Source organism: Platalea leucorodia (genome assembly GCF_965183815.1).
Source record: "Platalea leucorodia genome assembly, chromosome: 16".
In the NCBI taxonomy this organism is placed as follows: domain Eukaryota; kingdom Metazoa; phylum Chordata; class Aves; order Pelecaniformes; family Threskiornithidae; genus Platalea; species Platalea leucorodia.
The window spans coordinates 8,774,656-8,794,817 of record NC_138838.1 but is presented as its reverse complement, the minus strand read 5'-3'; the positions used below and the strand labels follow the sequence as shown (position 1 = coordinate 8,794,817).

Genomic DNA, 20,162 nt, shown 5'->3' with positions numbered 1-20,162 from the left:
GGGGCGTCGAGGTCAGCCCTGAGGAGGGGCCGGCGGCCGGTGGGGCTGGGGGCGGCCGGCGCTGCCCGGGCGGGGGGCAGGCACCCCGGGAGGGCAGCCGTACCGGCGGGGAGGCCCGGGCGGGAGGGGGCCGGCGAGTAAAAAGGCTCGGGAGGCGGGGGAGGTGGCCGAGCGAGGTGAGGGCTGGGTGACGGGCAGCTGCGGGAACATGGCGGCCCCGGAGGGAGCGTGGGCGGGCGGGGGCCGGTCTCCCCAGGCGGGCGGGTGGCTGCAGCTCTGGAGAAGAGGGCGCAAGCGAGAGCTGCCTGCTCCGAGTGGCAGCCGCAGAGCACACCGAGAGTAGGCACGGCAGGGTCGGTACCACACGCGTGGGGCGGACACGAGCCTTTTCTTAAAATCGTTTACAGATTTATTTATTTTCTGCTGTGAGGAATAACTCGGCCTTGCTGTAGCACAGAGGCTGGCCTTAGGCTGTGAGGTGCAGACTGGCAGCAGTGCTGAAATCAAGCACGGGAATCAAAAATAGCACATACCTGCCTGCAAAATGCAGCAGGATCGCGTTACAGGCGCTGGCAGTTATCCAAAGAATGCTGTTACAGAAGTGCTCCGGCACAGCTGGGATGATAATGAAAAATAGCAGCCCAGAATAATGAAGTGAGTTAAAAAAATTGACCTTGTTTCTGTGAAAGGAGAATAGAAAAGTGAGAAGCCAGAGCTACTGCAAAATGCTGAGTGGGGGAAAAAATGTCAAAACATACCAGTACTGAATCAAAAACTTTGCTCTCAGTGGTGGAAGCAAGGGGAATACTCTAGGGAATCCCTTTGTCACCTCAGCAGATTTTGGCATCAGGCCCATTGCCGTACAGGACTGGAAATCAGCTACATTTTTGAACAGGCTTCGCAGTTCTAAAGGCATATGGTCCTTTCTTATTATGCCTATTATGCTTTTCCAGCCTAATCCTATAACTTTGTTGGAGTTATAATTATTTGTTTCTATCCTACCTTACTAAGCAAAAGTAAGAAAACAAAGACTTTGCTTGCTGTATGGTTGGTTTCAGCCCGTTGAGATGTATAGCAACAGTAAACAGACTGATTTCCTGTGAACTGCCATCTGCATTCTTCTGACGTTCAGGAAAAAGCGCTGACAGTCTGCTTTTCCCCAGAAATAGCCAGTAGTTGTAGCATAGGCTTCTCACTAGAGCTCCTCAAACAATTGCAAAACTGGTAAGAAATCTACTCGTCAGAACGTTTTTCCCCCCTCTCTTTTCCACAGTTTACTAAAGGCGTACTTTCCTTTTTTAGGCTTAAATACAAAGTGAATAAGAATGTCAATAGTCACAGTCCAGCTTGGTCAGTGCGGTAATCAGGTTGGTCATGAGGTGTTTAATGCTATCTGCAGTGACGTCCGTGGCACACATGGGTTGTGCTCCAAGAAGGAGAATGAATCCTACCATGATGCTTGCAAAGAACGTTTTTTCAGTGAGGAGGAACCTGAAGGTACAGCATTTAAGTGTTTGCTTCCCACAGAGGGTCTCGTTTCCAACCTGGTATAGATAAGAGTACGGAAATAATAAAAGTCTTACCTTCAGTTGAAGAATGAGTTTTACCTTCAGTCTTGAAGAATTGTCACAACCCTCTGCCTTCACAACATTGCTAACAACCATGGAAACAAAATCAGCGCAGTAATGTGTCTGAGACCACAGAGCAAGTCTGCCAGTAACACAGCTGGAAACTGTGCATATATGCATACATAATCTTTCCTTCCAAACATCTGCATTTTCTGCTGTAGATAGATTATACCATGGAGCTGTATTTGGTTTTATCAAATGCATTAAGTGGTTTCTTTCCTGGAAGATCTATGGTCTCTAGAGTTCAGATTTGTCTTTGGAACAATGGGTGGTTCTCCAGAAATCGGGGGCATTGCCAGGTCCTCCTTTCTGTACCCGCCTGTACTGTCCCATTAATAGTTCGGCTTCCATGGGTGGGAGGAATACAATTTGGGCTGTGGTGCAAATCTGTCCATCTTTACGTAAACAAGTTCTAATATTGGCACATTATTCTTAGTTTTGTTTTTCTTCCTATCCAGTACCTGTTGCCCGGGCTGTGCTTGTTGACATGGAACCTAAAGTAATCAGCCAGACCTTATCAATAGCTGCCAAATCTGGCTGCTGGAAATATGATGATCGGTCGCACTTCTGTCAGAAGCAAGGGTCTGGGAACAACTGGGCGAATGGGTATGAAGAATTGTTTCAAGCTTCACTAAGGGAACTGTAGAGGCTAGTGAGCTGTCTAGACTCTCTAGGAGCGGTACTATTGCAGTTGTGCCAGGTACAGAGTACGTAACATTAACCTGATTTATTTTTAATTTAGAATAGCAATATATATAGCAGCAAGATTTCTAAACTGCTTTCTGCAAGGTGAAATTGGTATTTACAGTGAAAATGTAACATTTTAGAATAAAGTGAATATATTTGATTTAAGAATAGGAAACAATAAGCATGGTTTATAAACAGCTATTTTGCAAAATGTCACAGCTGAGGATTGTTTACTGCAGATGGAATGGGTGACGTAATGTCAGGTTATATAAATAAGAAGAGTATCCTTTATGAATAGCTTCACCTTACTGCTTTTATTTTGATATAACCTGCCATGTCTCGCTGTTTTGTCTTTTATGCAACAGGTACTCTGTTCACGGGCCTAGACACAAAGAAGTGATAATGAATCTGGTACAAAAAGAAGCAGAGAAATGTGATCGACTCGGTGGATTTTTCACAATAATGAGCATGGCTGGTGGTACAGGATCTGGCTTGGGAGCATTTGTGACCCAGTGTTTAAGAGATGCTTTTCCAACCTCATTTATACTAAACCATGTTATCTGGCCCTACGGCACTGGTGAGGTGACTGTTGTATTGCCCAGAGATATTCTGCAAGTTATAATCACTATTTATTATTAAACATAAAATACCTGCAGCTGAAATAAACTAGAACAGAGATACCTTTTACTTTTTAAAAGTTCAACATGACAGAAAGTAACACAGCTAATGAATTGTTTGCCTAATATTTGGTACATGTCGTTTCACAAAAAAAAAAAATCTTGATAATATAAGTGCTAAAGTATAATACAGTTTCATGAGAAGCTCTATTAGCTAACTAGAAATCTCCTGTTATGATAGTATCTCAGCATTATAATCAGTTCCCAGACAGATTTTATTCTAGCATGTTTGTATGAACTGAGGATAACATGATTTTCACAGGTCTTGCTCTGTCCATGAAAAAGCTCTGCTAGCTCCTGACCTCATTCTGCACTTCGGCAAAGAAAAGTAATCACTTCCTAAATCATAACTGAGGAAATGCCAGTAGCCAGAGGATTATAAACTCGAAAGAGATTAAATTGTTTGACTCTCATTTGTGTGTATTTTTTGGTTGTTTGTTTCCAGGTCATTGTTCAAAACTACAACTCTGTTTTGACCCTGTCACATCTGTACCAGTCATCAGATGCCCTTCTTGTTCATGAAAATGATGTCATTCACAAGATCTGTGCTCAGCTGATGAATATTAAACAGATCTCCTTCAGGGATGTAAATCAAGTCATTGCCCATCAGCTGGGGAGCGTCCTCCAGCCCACGTACACAGCAGAAAGTGGCTTACGCTATAGCAGAAACCCATTAGGTATCTAACTATAATATAGCTGCCTAATGCATTCTCACACCTATTTCTGTAGTCATTTCATGCTGTGAATTTAAGTTCTTCGGTCTCCTTACTCAAATATTCAGATACATCCCAAGTTTTAAGATATGAAAAGTGAAGCAAAAGACCTAATTTAGAAGTTCAATCAATTCAAAAATAGAACCCCAGCTTCTGGTTTCATTCTTTACCAAAAGAACCCTGCTTCTCCTTTTTCAAGTGATTACAGACACCCTTGTACCTATTTACATTTCAGAGGAAATTGGTGCAGGACAGTAATTTTGGACTGAGTTTTACATTTCACATTAGGTTAGAAGTTTCTATAAACTGAAACAAAATGAAAGTTTTGTGTTTTGCTCAGGCAGAAGACAGGCTAGCATACAACTTGGTAGAAACAAGCAACGGGCTGACATTGGCATCTTTAAGGGATTAGAGAAAGTTACCCATATTGCCAAGAGTTTTGCTTGTAAAATTAAATTTTCACATCTGTCTGTCAATCTCTTTAGCAGTGCATAGGGTCTCTGAGATTCTGAGCCAGACTATAAAGTGAGACAAGTCTAAATTGTAAAATGAGAGCTACTAACATGCTTGTATAGAACTCAGTAGTATGTAGCAAGTTTGCATTACCTTGTCTGATGTGTGTCCATATACTTGTCAAATTAAACTTTTATATATCCTTTGTTTCTTACCTTAAATTGCTAGATCTTTGTAAAATTCCTCACTCCCTTCTCCTATTTTAGCTAGCCTATGCGATATTTTTGGCAGAACTGAGCAGCTGTTAATTTCTTCTTTCAGGAGACTTAATGGAGGCGTTAGTTCCACATCCTGAATTCAAGATGTTGGGTCTTCGTAACATACCTCAGATGCCTGAAAACTCCCTCGCTTATAGCACATTCAGTTGGCCTGGACTCATCAAACATTTAAGGCAGATGCTCATTGCTAATGCTAAAATGGAGGAAGGTAAAAAGCATTCACTAATCTTCAGTATCCATCACTCTTCAAGCATTTATTTTTACAGATGAAATAAAGCTTATTGTTTTGTGGAGCTCACTGATGAGCCTTAGTCAGTTCAGAAACAAGCTGCTGCCCTCAGACACCAGGAATTTGCCTCTACATAGCCAGCTGCTCCTTTAACTATTCACTCAGCTGCCAGAGAAGCTCCTGGCTTGCTCCTGTTTTTGCTCCCAGACATCTCAGTTAATTATAACTATTGAAAAGACACAAAACAAACAGTTTTAGGCTGTGCACATAATCTACATGATTAATTTGGAACATTCCTTGGATAGTTAGTTCTGCTACGCTTTTTCTTTCTACACCTTCTACTAATAAAAATCATGCTTAGCTCTCCCATATCATTTACATGGGGAATTCAGTATAGCTTCCAGTTATGCAAAGAATGGGCTGGCAGATTGCTAAGTATAGAAACAAGTATCCTTTTCTCTGGTAAGACTAGTGGCTACCAGGCAAATACTGCTGGATTAGCACTGTTTTTCTCTAAGAATTGTGTAATTGCTGCTTGACTAACGTGCAGAAGCTACAAACTCTAGTATGATCTCGGCTTGGGGCACAGTGTTAGTTACCATCTGTCTCTTCAGCTAGTCTGAATCCATATCTCATGAAACATTAACTTTCTTGTATCTCTTTTTTGCCAAAATCTCATAGGTATTGATTGGCAAGTACGGCCACCACGTCTAGGCTCCTCCATCGCCTCCAGTCATTCTGCAAACAAGCCGCTGCATTTCAATACTTCCATTGCCAACCTGGTTATCCTGCGAGGAAAAGATACGCACAGTGTAGACTTAGGTAAGAAGGAAAAACATGGTACCTCAGTGATTCTTGTTTGACATCTCACTGTTTTCTTTGCAACCATATCTAATGAAAGTGGAAAAAACCCGAGGCCACATATTTGGCTCCTAAGGTCAATATTTCCTCTAGAAACATTTTAATGCCCAAAGCCATGTTGTCTAATTGCTTAGGGCTGTTGTCTTTACAGCCGAGACTTCTGTGTTTCCTGAAGCACTTCAGGGAAGGAGGAAGAGACTGAAGTCCGTATATACGATAGGATTCTTGGCTATATTGTCTGAAAATATATTTAGCTGCTTCTGGAGTGATGAGCATAGCTTGCAGATGAAGTACCAATACAAGAGTATGCTTCTAGATAATCTGATGAATCTGTTTAAAACAGTCACATTTTCAACAGGCTGACCACTCTGCAGATTTTTTTCAAGGCCTGAATTGATCTGCCGAGCGTTGATTGGGTCCCACAGGACTACGGAGATCAAGATGTAGGAGCTTGTAGCTTTACATTTGTCAAAAGGGCTGTCTTATTTCTGCTACAGGAAGTTTCCGAGATCCCTCATTATACACATCATGGCTAAACCCTCAGGATGCTTTTAATGCCTGGAAAACACCAAGAGCGTTTAACAAGTACGAAAAGTCTGCTTCTTTGGTCAGCAATAGCCAGTTCCTGCTGAAACCTCTTGACAATGTTGTAGGAAAAGCTTGGAATATGTTTGCTTCCAAGTAAGTGAAAATAATTATGCTGATACTTCATTTATAACTGCCAATATCTTCAGTGTTAGCAAAATCATTGTAAATACAGCTTGCTCTTTCAGCTAAGTACAGTAACGGTGAATAAGCATGAAGACTGTTCCCACACTTCAGTGGAAACATTTTTATGCTTGAAACACGATGGCAGGGTGAGGAACACAGTACAGTGCTTATGTTCTGTGGATAAGTGAGACCACATATTCTAGTGCTGTCAATTTGACTATTTTCTCAGTACTAAAACTTCCCAAATTTAGTGCATTCCAGCGTGACCATTCTAAAAATAACAGATAGAAACTCTTCTACTGATCATATAGTTTCTAAATTGTGTACAGACGTGCTGCACACTCCAGGAAACAAGTTCCTGGCTCAGTTCAAAAGCATTAGGGGATTTGTGTGTTTACTAAGTCTCCTGTGCTATTAGTTTGCTTTTTCATTAGAACCAAGATATCTAGAAAATAATTGCCTCTTTACTTTGATCATCATGAAACCAAGGTTACTGCATGTCACAGCAGATGTCTGCTAAAGATGAGTTTCTAGCACAGGAATTCCAAATTAAAAGCCAAAGGAGGAAAACTGCTTCCACTAGCTTAGCTCCTGGTTTTACCATGTGTTACAAAAACACCAGTGATGAGAAGCAAGCTATCCTGCACACACAGGTTTAGGCTTTGCATTTCAAATCTATAAATTACTTTTCTCATTTAACAGTCACTTCTCCTTCCATTTCCCAGTTAGCCCAATTTTGTTAGTCACAATTTTGTTTCCTTAAGCAATACACAAAGTTATAAAAGCTATTAAAAACAAGTCACGACTTACCAATAAGTATGAATTACAAAATGAGTTCAAGAGAGCACAGTAGAAACTACCCAGCGTGGTTATTGGGTAGAAACCAATCTTCATTTGAAGTTGTTAAAATAACTATATAATGTGATTTCATGTGTCAGATTCTTCACTGATTTCTAATGTCTAATCCATTTTCCTACTGTGACTTCAACACACAGAGCCTATATTCACCAGTACACTAAATTTGGCATCGAAGAGGAAGATTTCCTGGACAGCTTCACAGCTCTGGAACAAGTTATCTCCAGTTACACCACCCTTTGATTTTTTTTTTTTTTTAAATGGTCTGAAATAGAACTTTTCTGAAGGAACCCAGCGCTGGAAAACCTTCCACCGCCTTCTTGAAGTATATAAATTACTGGACTGTAGCTATTTTTCAGTCTTGTAAGCAGCGTGTGCATGTGTTGGAATAGTAAGAACTGAATCAGAACTGAATATATTCATATGGGCAGGTATTATTCATATTTAATATACCTAATAAATAGCTATTTTTCAATACCTTTGATACGTACTGTAGGTAACTCTTTGGACATCATTTTTGGCACTGGATATTTTTCATCAAGCATGTCTATACAGAAGGATTTTTCTCCAGACTAAACTCTCAGCATCTAAACTATCATGAACTAATGTGTGATAAAAATTGTGTGCTTGACTCCAGTAGTAAGGCATTCATGATCCTCCAATTTCCATTTTTCGTGATAACACTTGGCCCTAGAATGCTTCAATATTGATCAAAATGCACAGAATCAGAATTATTAACCCAAACTCCATTGGGCTATCATTCAAGAGCCAGTAGTCTGCCACGTATTCCTTTAAAGCGAAGTAAGACCTAAATTCTACTTTAAAAACCTTAACCTTGACAAAAATAGCGGAAGTTTTGAACCATCTTTTAAAAAAGGTATTAAGGGTTCTTAATTTTCCTGTCAACCTCAAGTTATATTAGAGATTATAATGAATTGTATGCTTTTCTGGCCATTTCACTGTGCCATGTTTTCAAGTAGTGTCACCTACCAATTGGAAAGAAAAAAAATGCCTATAGCACATCAGAGGTCTTGGCTATTTGTTATAGGCAAACCATAGGTTTAGGCAAAACTACAACTCTTGCTCTTCTTCCTCTAAGTTAGAAGCAGGTAGGTTTTTTAAATTAATTTGTTATTTATTTAAACAGATTTGGGAGGAGAACTGCTGGTAGATTTCAGGTGTAAGAGCCTGTAATATAATATAATACTTATAATAGGTTGCATAATTTCAAAAGTCGATTTAAGAAACGGGCTCTTTTTTGCACACCTTTTACCACGACCACAAGGTGGTGCCCCTGTGAAGCTGCAGCCCGCAAACACTCAGCTGCACCGGCCGGGCAGGAGGAGGAGATTGCACTGGCTTGCGGGGCCACAGCCTGGATGCTTATAAAAGAGCGCGGGAGACCTAAGGATTGTGTTGTAACACCGAGCTTTCCTCCGCCTCTGTTAGCTTTTCACTTAATGGTAGGGAGAGCTTTGGGAATTCTTGCCATTCCTCCCCCATGTCATGCTGTTCTCCCATGGAAATAATTAAATAGGTATGCCAAGAATAAAAATTTAAAGATCAGTCTCAAGGACTTTTCCCTTGACAAGTGGACAAATCTCATAGTTTCCCTTTAGGTTTTAGTGCTGTTTCATGCCAGGCCTCTGAGCTTTTAACTAAAAGATGAGCATGCACATAGTATGATGCTAAATATGTTAAAGATGTTTTCAGTATGGCTAACGATACCCACATAGAAATTTTGCCCTGTTAGCAGTTCTGGTTTAAATTTTAAATCGTCAACGAATTAACACAGTGATAGATGCAGAAGTGACCTTGTAATTCTGCTAGGTTTCAGTTAGAGCACAGCAGGCGCTCCGTATTACTCTTATCTTTATTTCCTTTCCTGGTTTCATTTACCTCTTCAACTTTTGGTCAGGCCAGGTACTGGAGCACTAAAATCCCCCCCTGGAGCACCTGTTCTCAAACCAGCTCTGGCACACGACACCTGGAATGGCAAACAGACTTCTTGACAAGATTCAAGTAACTGTACGGTTGAATCTGAAGAAAATAAGTAAGTACTGGGGCTAAGTTCACAATTGCTCAAATATGCCCATAGTAAGAGCTGATGACTGGCATGGCTGTGTCAATGCGAGCCACAATGGACTCTGATAAATTTCACGGTAGCTTATAGACAAGCGATGTTAAGCTCTCGTGCCTTCCAAAAAAAAAAAGTTTCAACTGCCTGTTAGTAGTAGGGCAACTGTCAGCACACGTTAGAGTCTAGCCCTGGTTCATGCAGAAAAATTACCTGTGTAACTTAAGAGCTACATTGGTGCTTCAATTCAATAGCTAAATCATTAAATATACAAGGGAAGGAGAATCATTTGTGGGGCGGGTGGGGAAAACACAAGAGAGACAGCAAAGAGGAGAGAGCAGATAGGGTAAATATACCGAATAACTTTTCATATAAAAAGACACTTGGTATTTATGACAAAACATTTTGACAATGTTGTTCTTGCACACCACAGCAGATAGTCCAACAACTCACTCTGGTTTGCTATCTGTTTTCACTCAGCTGCTCTAATTCCTGGTTTAGGAACTCCCTCTCAAAAGGGGAAGACACAATAATCGTAGTTCAACTATTCAGCCGTACTTCAAGCCCTATACTGCTCAGTAAAATTTGAGTTGTTTGGAAGTTCAAAACTACATATAACTTTTGTTATAAAATATTACTTGTTATTTTTTTCACTAAATCACTTCCTGGCAGCTCCCAGCTGGGGGCCTGTGCTGATCCAAAGGGCTTTTCTAGTGGTGTGGCTTTGTCAGTTTCAGCCATTGCCTTTCACTTGGGTATTTCACAGAAGAAACTGGAGGAAAGATTGCACAAGAAGTTAAGATAAACAGCACTGGCAATTCAAGTTTGCAAGGAACAAAGGGTCAGGAAAGGAGACAGTACCGTGAGGTTCTCCCTCCTCCCTCCTCCAAAAGGCACAGGATGTTTAGCAACATAGAAATAATTTTCCCTAGTGTTTTCAACAGATACCAGATTGAGAACTTCTTCCAGTATCAGAAATGCAAACAGGTAACTCCATGTCTGAAAAAATTACCAAGTTCCAGGAATGCATACTCTTCCTCATTGTTCCACAGGACAGGTAGGAGAGATTTTTGAAAAGCTAAGGACAGATAATTCCTCTCAGAAACAAGGAAGAGAGCAATGGGTTATTTTACTGCTACATCAATAAGTAACTTTATTGCAGAAATAACCTTACGTTATCTCTAAGTAGTTATAATTCTGAGCATGAAGCAAATACAGCAGGCGCTTATTGCACCTATGAATGACAGACCCATTTATCCATTCTTTATAAGTGCATTTATTATTTATGGCTAATGTTAACTTTTAGTTAATGGAGCAGGATATTTGAAGGTTTTGTTTGCTTACGTTTGATGGCAGAATTTGGGCCACATCAGGAAACACAGCACGCAGCTAACGTATAAACCCAAAGCAAAAATAAAAATTGCTTTATTTATAGTTATAACATATAAAAACATGGAGGAAAGATTCTGCACCTCAAAGACACAGTTAGGCCAACAGGTTCATTATACTTAACAAGGATACTTCTGTAAGAACTTGTTCACAGTTAGGATTCAGGGAAAAATACTTCTACTTCCATGGGAGAACAAAGTTTTTCGAAGCAGCAATAGAGGATCACAACCATCAGCCAAATTTTGACAACACAGATTCCTCAAAACTAAAAAAAAAAGGGGGGGGGGGGTGTGAAAACAAAAGTATAACTGTTGTATTAGCTGTTATAAGCCCTTTCATTGCTCTGGAAAAGAGATCGACAGGAATTGTTTTAGGCATCTCTAGCCTTCTTCCTGTTAGTGTTTTTCACTGCTGACCTCAGTTCTGAAATTCTCACACCCTTTCCCAAACGAAGCCTTCATTTTTTGATCTATGGCTGGATTCCTCTTTTTTTTCCCCAGGATGTGGAGAGGAGAGGGTCAAAGTGACAGGAAGTGAATAGCTATTACCGAGTTTTCATCATCTACAATTATATTAGAAGGCGAAGTAGTCATTTTCTGTTTTAGTGAGAAAATTAATTATGTAAAGAATAGTCTGAGCCTGGAAGAGGGCCTTTATCTCATTAGAAGTTAAAGTTAATGAGGTAGATCAGTCAGCACAAGCCAATGGCTCACTGAGGCAGGGACAACAGAATCAGTGGCCTTGACCTAGCTAGTTTTAGGCAAACTACCCACAGGATGTCCATAAATGAAGGAACAATGCGTCAAATCTCACTGTTGTTTTTTGTAACAGACAGGTGCAGCTCACTTGGAAGTTGATTCAAGGACTCTAACTATAGCAGATAGGTTTAATGAACAGGATAACTTTTATTTAGCCACAAAACAAACAAACAAACAAACAAAACAGAAACAAAAATTAACCTGTTACAAATAGTTTAAACATAATAACTGTCTGGGAAGTGACAGGGCACTAATGTAGTTATAGATACTTACAGAATCTTAGTGTAAATATATAAGGGACTTTTAAGAGGATTACCTGCGCAGATTTACCAAACTGGAACAGCTCAAGATGGAAGGGCAAAAATCTGTGGTTTCCACAACAACTAGGATTTTATATATAAGAAAGAAGTTATGTTCAAATTACCAGCTGATACACTACTAGGACATATTAAGGTACAAAAGGACAGTGAATTAATAATTCGTGTCCTTCTGCATTTGTTAATAAATTTAGTATAGATAAATATTATGAAATGAGGGACCAAACATCCAAAAGGAAAAATGGTCAGATGTCAAAGTGTACTTTAAAGAAGTCTGCATTTTGCTGGATACCACTTTAAAAACTGCACGAGTCATCAGGAATGTGATTCATGGATCTGATACGGTGCAAAAAACTTCCAAAAGGCATTGAGCTGCTGCCTTTCCTCCACTGCTTTCAAGGGCAGCCCAGGCACAGCCTTACCAAGGCAGCAAATTCCAGCGTAGGCTTCCTCCTCCAGCCTGCTGCCTCTGGCCTTCCTACCCCACCTCCGTCCACGCTCCAGAAGCACAGCCTGGACACTCAGCCAGCCTTTAACTCGCCGGGATGTAGAGCTGATAATCCTGAATTTTAACTATAGAGCCTTTCCGGCTCTTTCAGTCAAACTCGAGTTCACAATGGTCCCTTCTGATTTCACATTGTATGAATCCTCTCCCTCTAGACAGCCACTTCCCCTCTGTCCGGGTGGGGGAATGAGTCACCTACCTCCGTGAATCAGCAGAACCTGCTTAACCCTTTCCCAGAAGCAGGAACAGCTGCAGATAGGGTGGTGTTTCAAACAAATGTTATTGCTAGCGATAAGGCGCACACGGGGAAAAGGTGCAGATGGCCTGAGATAAGAGATTAGAGCGGCTGCTTCTGCTAGTTGGGAAATGTAAAGGCAATTTTTAGAGATATAAATGTATTCCATGATAAAGATCACGGAAGACATCTAAACCTTAACCCCATAGTTCATACAAGCCTGAGAAATTCTGAACAGGGACTTCTAAGAGAGTCTAGCGGTATAAAACAAAGGCACAGGCCTCTGCCCCTACCTCTGTGAATCAGGTTGCAGAAACCTTCTTGTCTGCTAGTCTTAAAAGCAAATTTTTTAAAATATGGTATTTTACACAGTAAGAAAGACAGAAAAATAAGTAAAGTGAGGACTCTCTCTAGGCCAAGATTCCTATTTTAAAAGTAAGAGCAATAAGTAGAGAAACTAACTAAAATAAACCACTGCTTAATATAAAAAAGACAGAATAAACATTGCTTGAGCTTCAGTGAGCTATGAGCTTTTGTTTCACTAGTTATATGTGATGAGAAATAAACACCATGTTACATGGTGTATCTGCATTTAAATGGGCACGTTCTGTGAAAATGATTATTGTACATATTTGGTTACATGTACAATGTAATGTTTATTTAAAGGCTCACAAAAATACACTTCAGTTGCCTGAGAATGGTGTAATTGTGGTCAGATGGCATGATTTAATTTGAACTTTTGCCCAGCAGTCTCCAATATGTAATAGATCATTTACAGGAGCATGTAAGCAGAACACCGCCGAAGGAGCCAAATGGAAAGCAGCCTCATCCCACACGCCGAAGGTGTAATAAAATACTGACTCTGTGCTCGGTTGGCAAGGGCAGCTGTAGCTGTTCTTTATAATATCCTCAATAAGTATGGCGAGAGCTGGGCAGTAGTTCAGAGCTACTGCTCTCCAGATGGCTCAGAACAATACCGAGTTCAAGAATACATATTTCCATGTAAGCCTGCTTGCTGCTGGCTGCCATGCGTTTCTGCCACTTGCAAAGAAAACACTGGGAAACTTCCTCCCCACCCCACTTTGAGCAACTTCAGCCCGTATTACTACCTGATCCCGAGTCATCTCATCAGCAACTGTGTTTATGTACTTATTTGATGTTGTAAACTAGCAATTTCTCCTTCCTAGGCCAAATTTTGGTGAAGAAACCTAATGCAACTGTTAAAACAGTTTAAAACATAAATTTGGCAACTGATGAACAAATATCCCATTAAATACTCTTCTCCCAAGAAGAAAGCTTCCGTTCCCTCCCTACCCGACGTTAACTCAGGTTTTCACATTATTTTCCTCCATAAAGATTTAGTCAGGCTTCTCCACAAAACCAGTACTTTCACAGTGAAGTATTCTTATATAAAAAATAGATGCAAACCTCACGTGTGCTGTGAAAGGGAAGCTTATTCTTTAATGACATTATAAAGGAAACCTGAACTTGCTTTAGTACACGTGGGGTCCTGTTCAAGCTGAACAAAACCCCAGTCAACAGGCCTGAATGCATCCAAAAATAGCTAAGCACCAAGAGCAGACAGGGCTGCGAGGACCGAGAGGAGAGACATCAGCGGCAGTTTTAAGCGAGGACTCTCAGGATCAGGTCTGCCAAACACCACTAAAAACACTTTCCTTATTCACTTAATTGGAACGGTCCTCTCCCAGTCACAGCTGAAATCTGTTGCCAAAGGACAGCACGGGAGATTTCTACACTTCACTTAAAAACACCAGGCTCTTCGTGGGCAACCACCCCAATTTTAGTTCATGCACAAATGCTGCAGTGTGGTTTGCCACGTGGAGGCTGTGCACAGGCAGAAGTGTTTAAGACAGGTTTACAAAGAGGTTAAGGGGGAGGCAACAGAACTAAAATCACCAATTGCATTAGCAGACCTAGTAGAAACACTGCTTTGAATTTTTTTTGGCATCCATTACTTTGAACTTAACTAAATACCAGCTTCAGGCATCTTAAAAGTTTCTCTTCCTTGCTGCTCCCCACCTAGAGTCTTACGCAACACACACGGATGCATGTGACCGTATGTCACGAGAGGTCAGCTGGGCTGAGGTGAGACATAAAAATCAAGGAATTGGAGAAATGCAATCTGTTGTTATGAAATATCCTAAATATTACAGCTCTCAAGAAAACAGCTGCAGCAAACAAGAGGCACTGAGAGAAGCATGGTTTCTAAATAGACCAGAGAGATTTTGTGAACATGGCTAGATTTGTATGATGGTGTAAATCTAAATGTGTATTTTCTCTTTATGCAGGTCCAGTTTCTTTGAGAGACAGAAAAGAAATGCTGTGTGCACAAACCTGCTTTTTTCAAGCCTTTTCAACAGATGGAAAGAGCCTAAGAAACACGTGGTCTCAGGAAAGACACAGTGCCTTGAAACTCACACAGTTTCTACACGTAAGTGTGAACCTCGACCAAAGTATTCATGTGGTTTAGTTAGCAACAGCTTCTGCAAGAGAACTGCCAGTTTCTTTCCTGCCAATATGGATGGAAAACAGAGGTACCACAAGGTCATTGCATGCAGCTAGAACGAGCTTTGGGAAATGCATTTAACCTCTTAAAGAATTTCTTGCGCTTTTGTCCAGTGGTTTAGGGCAGAGTTCAACCTCCCCAGGCACACCGGGCACTGGTGGTGCCTGTGCTCAAGTAGCTTAGAGCCCTGGCTGACAGCTTCTGCCAAATCGATGCCGCCTTCCAGTGAAAAGGCTTTGGATCTCAGAAATGTCACGCAGATCAGCTGGTACCCCAGTAAGGTAATAGGTGGCTACCTACAGATTGATGTCATCAATCATAACTGTGGTCACAATCTTGCGTAAAACCAGGCGAAGGAACATTTCAGTGTAGCAAAAAGCACCTAAATGACATACTACCAAGGCCACAAGGAAACAAAAAGTTCCAACCACCTTTCATGTGGAGGCAGAACCAGACCTGCTCTGTTTTTAATGCTCTGTCACATTAGCATTAAAAAAACAAAACAAAACAAAACCAAACAAAACCAAACCAACCAAAACCGGTGGATTATGCCTTAAATCATGTGCATAGGCACACAGCCCTTCCCTCGCAGGACCCCTCAAGCAGGAACAGCACAGCAGTCACCAGAGAAAAGACACCAACTCGCACTTTTCACAAGGACAGAAAAGCAGTTTCTGAGGCCATGGGGAGAAGGGCGCGGTTTGCAGGGCAGTTATCAGAGCAGGGAACAATACCCTCAGCTGACAAGTCCTATCTCTTGCCTTTCATCAGGAAATAGCAGCTAGTTTCCTTATTACCAGCTGCCTGGGCAACTCATTTCAGCTTCTTGGGAAACCAGAACAATTAAGCTGGGAGTAACTCCCTTGAAACACAGAAGATGCAGCACACTTACTTATCCATATCTGAACAGCTCATCAAATGAGGTTCAGAGAAAGATAACCTTTGATTTAATGCTAATGTAGTCAGTGCTCTTTGAATCATTCCATGAGTGAATAATAATAATAAAACCCCTCTCGCACAATAAAGGGCAGTGTTAAAGGCAAAGTAAAGCAAAGCTTGGCCCATTTAACAGTTCCACATTTGCACATTTGTTTTACCACAACCGAACATCACTAGCAGCGAGCAGGCTGAATGACTTCACAGCTCAACAGCCTCTTCGCTTTAAATTCAGCAGAGAGTAATAGTCAGCTTTTTTGACCAAAATACCATTTTGCTGAATTCCTGACACACGCCAAGAAACCCGTCGCAGATTGCTGGGCTCCTCCCGCTTGCTTTCACCTGGAAGGCGATACAGCCAGACATCTTTTGCACGTTTGATGACAGTTTCTGCATTTGAGCTCCCTTTGCTCTTTTGACAACTGACCCAGGTTGTTACAGCCTCTCCCATTCATGCCACTACCAAAACAGTGTTTTGCTGCCTTTTATGAAAGCCGAGTGGATGCATGAGTAAGCAAGTGAAACGGATAAAGAAATAAATGCTAGCATTTCATGCCCTCAATTAGACACTTGATTTAGGAAAGTCACAGCAGCCTCAAAGAGTTTTTCAGTATAATCCTTTTAAAAATGAGTTTGTAAGAGCATATGCAAATATTTACCCTCAATCTAGCTCTGAACGCCCTAGCAGGGCGTTTTGCAGGGAAGGCGATTGCTTCACTCCCTGCTTCCTGAAGAGGTTCCAGCAACCCACCGCGGTTCCAGCAACTAAACCCTCACCTGGCCCAGCCTGCTCTCAGCCAGGGAGGGGTGTCCGCCCGGCAGGAAGCCCTCCCTGGCTCCTGCTCTCCCACTTCCACGTTCCACTTAGTGCGGCAATCTGGAAAAGGCTGGGCAAAGTACTGACAGTTTTTTCTTCTCCTCCAGAAAAAAAAAAAAAAAACCAAAAAAACAACACCCCAAACACATTTACAGAAAAAAACCTAGAATTTTAAATCTCAGAAAAGCAACTTCAATTACCTTATATATAATTACATTCAACCTCTTATCTGCTGATTACAAAGTATTTTTTAACCATGTGCTTCAAAGAAAACAAAATTACTTTTGCCTCCAAGGAACACACCCAATCACCACTTATTTTTACACCTGCAATCAATTTTGTTCACTAATATTTATACTTGTGCTTGATAATCAGGGAAACATCCACAGTATTTGTGCTTGCAATTAGCACTGCCTGCAGTGAGAGGGAGGCCGATTCTCACAAATTAAATAATGAAACCCAAAAGCACAGCAGGGAAGGACTTTCTGGAACAGCATTAAGCCATCTTCAAGTATTAATGACAAGGATCTCTTAGCATGAACAGGCAGCTGGGCGACTTCAGAGGGAGCTGCTTTAACAAGAAACAGTGTGATATTGGGATGGAAGTAAGAAACTACAAGCAGGGACAGGGAGCAGGAGGTTTCCTCTTGGTTTTGATAGAGCTGAGGGAAGCGTGGAACTGGATGATTTGATCCGACACGGCCTGTGCCAGTCTCTCGGCTCGCCCTGGCACAGACCAGTGTGACCTTTTTAGCTTTGCTTACATCAGCACAATTCTTGCCCTGATCGGGTACATCGTGGCTGCCAGGGAGAGGGGCACGCCAGCGTGCTTACATCTCACACGGACTTCAAAGCACATCGTTGGTGAGGGACAATTCACAGGGCCGGCAGTAAGCAAGTAGAGAATTAGGAGAAGGATCAGCTGCAGCCCTACCTGACCTCAGCTCTGACGCGCTTCTCTGGAGTGTCAGGCTGGCGAATATGGCCAACTTTCCGCTTTGCTTCCTATTTACAGTGCACTTGTGAAAGCACAGATTTAGCCATGTTCCACAGATGATGAGACTAAACCAATCTCTATTGCCTCAAAGTCATCTTTGATGTTTAACCAAACATTAGTTGTTGTTACGAGGGCTGTTACTTCCGTGTGATTTTCAGTAATTCCAAGAAAAAAAGCAAGATACTTTATTCAGTGTCTAAGCTGCAAGAAGAATCAGCTAAAAATACAGTGATCCGTGCTAAGATGGTTTCTCTTGCAACACAGCTCACTTTGGATTTTTCTAACAGACTTTAAACTAGATTGACTGCTTCCAATGTGTGACTGGAAGTATGTACAACAAAACGGAACTTTGGATTAAGGGAGCAAAATACATGTTTCCAGATGAAATGCTAAAGGCTCCAGATCTTTCTTTGAAGCCACAAAATGCAATTGCAGATCTGTCTTCTAGATTCACACTTATTGTGGAATGCTCGGGACAACAAATTTCACAGCCTAACAACCAAGCTCAATATACAGACATGGAAACAATCCAGCTGAAATAAACACCGGGAAACAGTTATTTGTTTGTTTATTTAAGCAAACATAAACCTCTCCATTTGCAAATCTCATTAGGTTTGCATAACTTTCATTTCTATTATTTGTTACCTTTTACCAAGTCTTATTATCTCCCAGCGGCCGAGCAGGTAGAAGCAAGTAGAATGAGTAGTCCCTTCTTTAATAACGTTAGAAAGCTTCAAAATAACAGCATAGCTTATTGGAATGGACACATACAAACATGAGTTGCCGAACAATAGATATATATATTTCTCACTATATGTACGTAAACGTATATTGGAATAAGTGGGGGGGGAAGCTTTCAATTTGTCTAGTGATTTTTCAGTAGGTAAGGAGGCATAATTATGAGGAGACTGCTAAAGCATTTAGAATGGCACAGTTTATTGGCTCAAACTCTAGGAAAAGGTTTTTTTTCTTTTTACTTGTCGTTACAGTCTCCTCATTTCAATCTGACAGCATACAGGGGCCTCTACTTGGCATAAATTTCATTTACTCTCACGAAAGGCCTTAAGACACTACCAGAACTGTGTGAAGTAAATACCAGTGCCTATATACCTAATTATACCTAAATGCCTACTAAGGTGAATGGCAGATTTGAGGAAAAAAAGCTGCCGCTAAAACTGGGGAAAGTAGCAAACAGTTGTTTCACTAATCCAAGTATCCTGAAGAAAAATGAACAAGCAGCTATGAACTGCTGGCATGATCTCTTACAAAGTGTAAAATTAAAGTTTTATTAGACTGAAAAAAGTGAAGTATCAAATAGAGCTTTGATTTTTTGGATGTGTATTGTATTAGAACAAGTTCTTTGCTATGTTATTGTCAAAGACAATATTTAGGCCAAAAAGTGAAAAAGCTGCTAGGGCCAAGATTTAAGAAATCCTGTTCATCTTTTAAAAATCCACAGGGGCAAGTGAATGGCCTTTGTGCCTTTAACTACCTTGTACTACCCCAGGCACTTGGTCTTTTAGATATTTAAATTTACCCTAGTCAGCAGCTCTGTTGAGAGAAGCCCCTATTAAAAGCCTCCCCACTCATTATCATTGTTTAAAGTTATATCTGAAGCATACAAGAGAAACATTACAAACCCCACACACAACTGAGACGAAACTTTAAAAGATGTTTCTTGTGCAGATTGCTGCGCTGCGTGACTTCTGAACTCATTTCCATCTAAACTTAAACACATTTATATGCTATTGATGTTCAATGAAAACAGTTGGAGATGGATGAGCGAACGGTCAGATGAAAGATACCAAAATGTCAGACAGCCTACCGACTGTTGTTGCCATGAGATCCAACAGTCAACATCAGTCTGATAAGCTATCCGACAGGATGGTACAGCCATGGAGATGTCACGACGGTTGGCAACACAAGAGGACACTCAGGCAGGATTGAACAAAATACGTATTCTCACACCTCGCTCGAGACCGGCCCCAGCCTAATGCAGGGATAAATCTAACCTAAGCAAGAGCAAGATCTAACCTACTTTGTGCTCATATGCCACCTGTTGATAACACTAATGGAAGGTCAAATTAATTCTTGTTACTTACCCCTAGGATAAAAATAAAAAACAATAGTTCAAAAGTTATTAGAGTAGTAATACCTATACAGTGGCAGTGGAATGGATATCTACTTACTAAAGAGGGAAAAGATCCATTTTAATATTAGTTATGTTCATGTACATTAGAACTGGAACACACACTGATCCATAACAATGTTTTAAAAACATCTGGCTTTTAAAGCCTAAGTTTAAGGTTCTCTAAGGTTCTCTGCGTCATAGCTGGGTTTGACGTCAAATCTGTTTTCAGCTGGAATCTTTACTCTTCCCCCCTCTTCTCCTTCATTGCCCACGGTGCTGTGATCAGTGGCAAACATCTGAGAAGAATTTATGCTAACAAATATCGCCAGCTATTTAACGTGCCTCTTTTAACCAGTGAGCCATACTTCAAGCAAGTGATAG

The 20,162-nt window shown here is 41.0% G+C and overlaps 1 protein-coding gene across 2 annotated transcripts; it reads left to right on the top strand.

Moving 5' to 3' along the window:
- Positions 1-1,325: 1,325 nt before the first annotated feature.
- LOC309598143 (tubulin delta chain-like) lies at positions 1,326-19,722 on the top strand (the record flags this gene model as incomplete). Of its 2 annotated transcripts, XM_082328360.1 has the most annotated exons (10): positions 1,326-1,497; positions 2,087-2,234; positions 2,681-2,897; positions 3,438-3,669; positions 4,480-4,644; positions 5,347-5,487; positions 6,024-6,207; positions 7,233-7,523; positions 9,011-9,145; positions 14,683-19,722. In XM_082328360.1, 8 exons carry the CDS (start codon positions 1,326-1,328, stop codon positions 7,333-7,335), a joined length of 1,362 nt encoding a protein of 453 aa, XP_082184486.1. In that variant the 3' UTR covers positions 7,336-7,523; positions 9,011-9,145; positions 14,683-19,722. The 2 variants fall into 2 exon arrangements, with proteins under 2 accessions (XP_082184486.1, XP_082184487.1); XM_082328361.1 differs by lacking the exons at positions 1,326-1,497; positions 2,087-2,234 and having other exon boundaries at positions 2,748-2,892.
- Between the last annotated feature and the right edge of the window lie 440 nt (positions 19,723-20,162).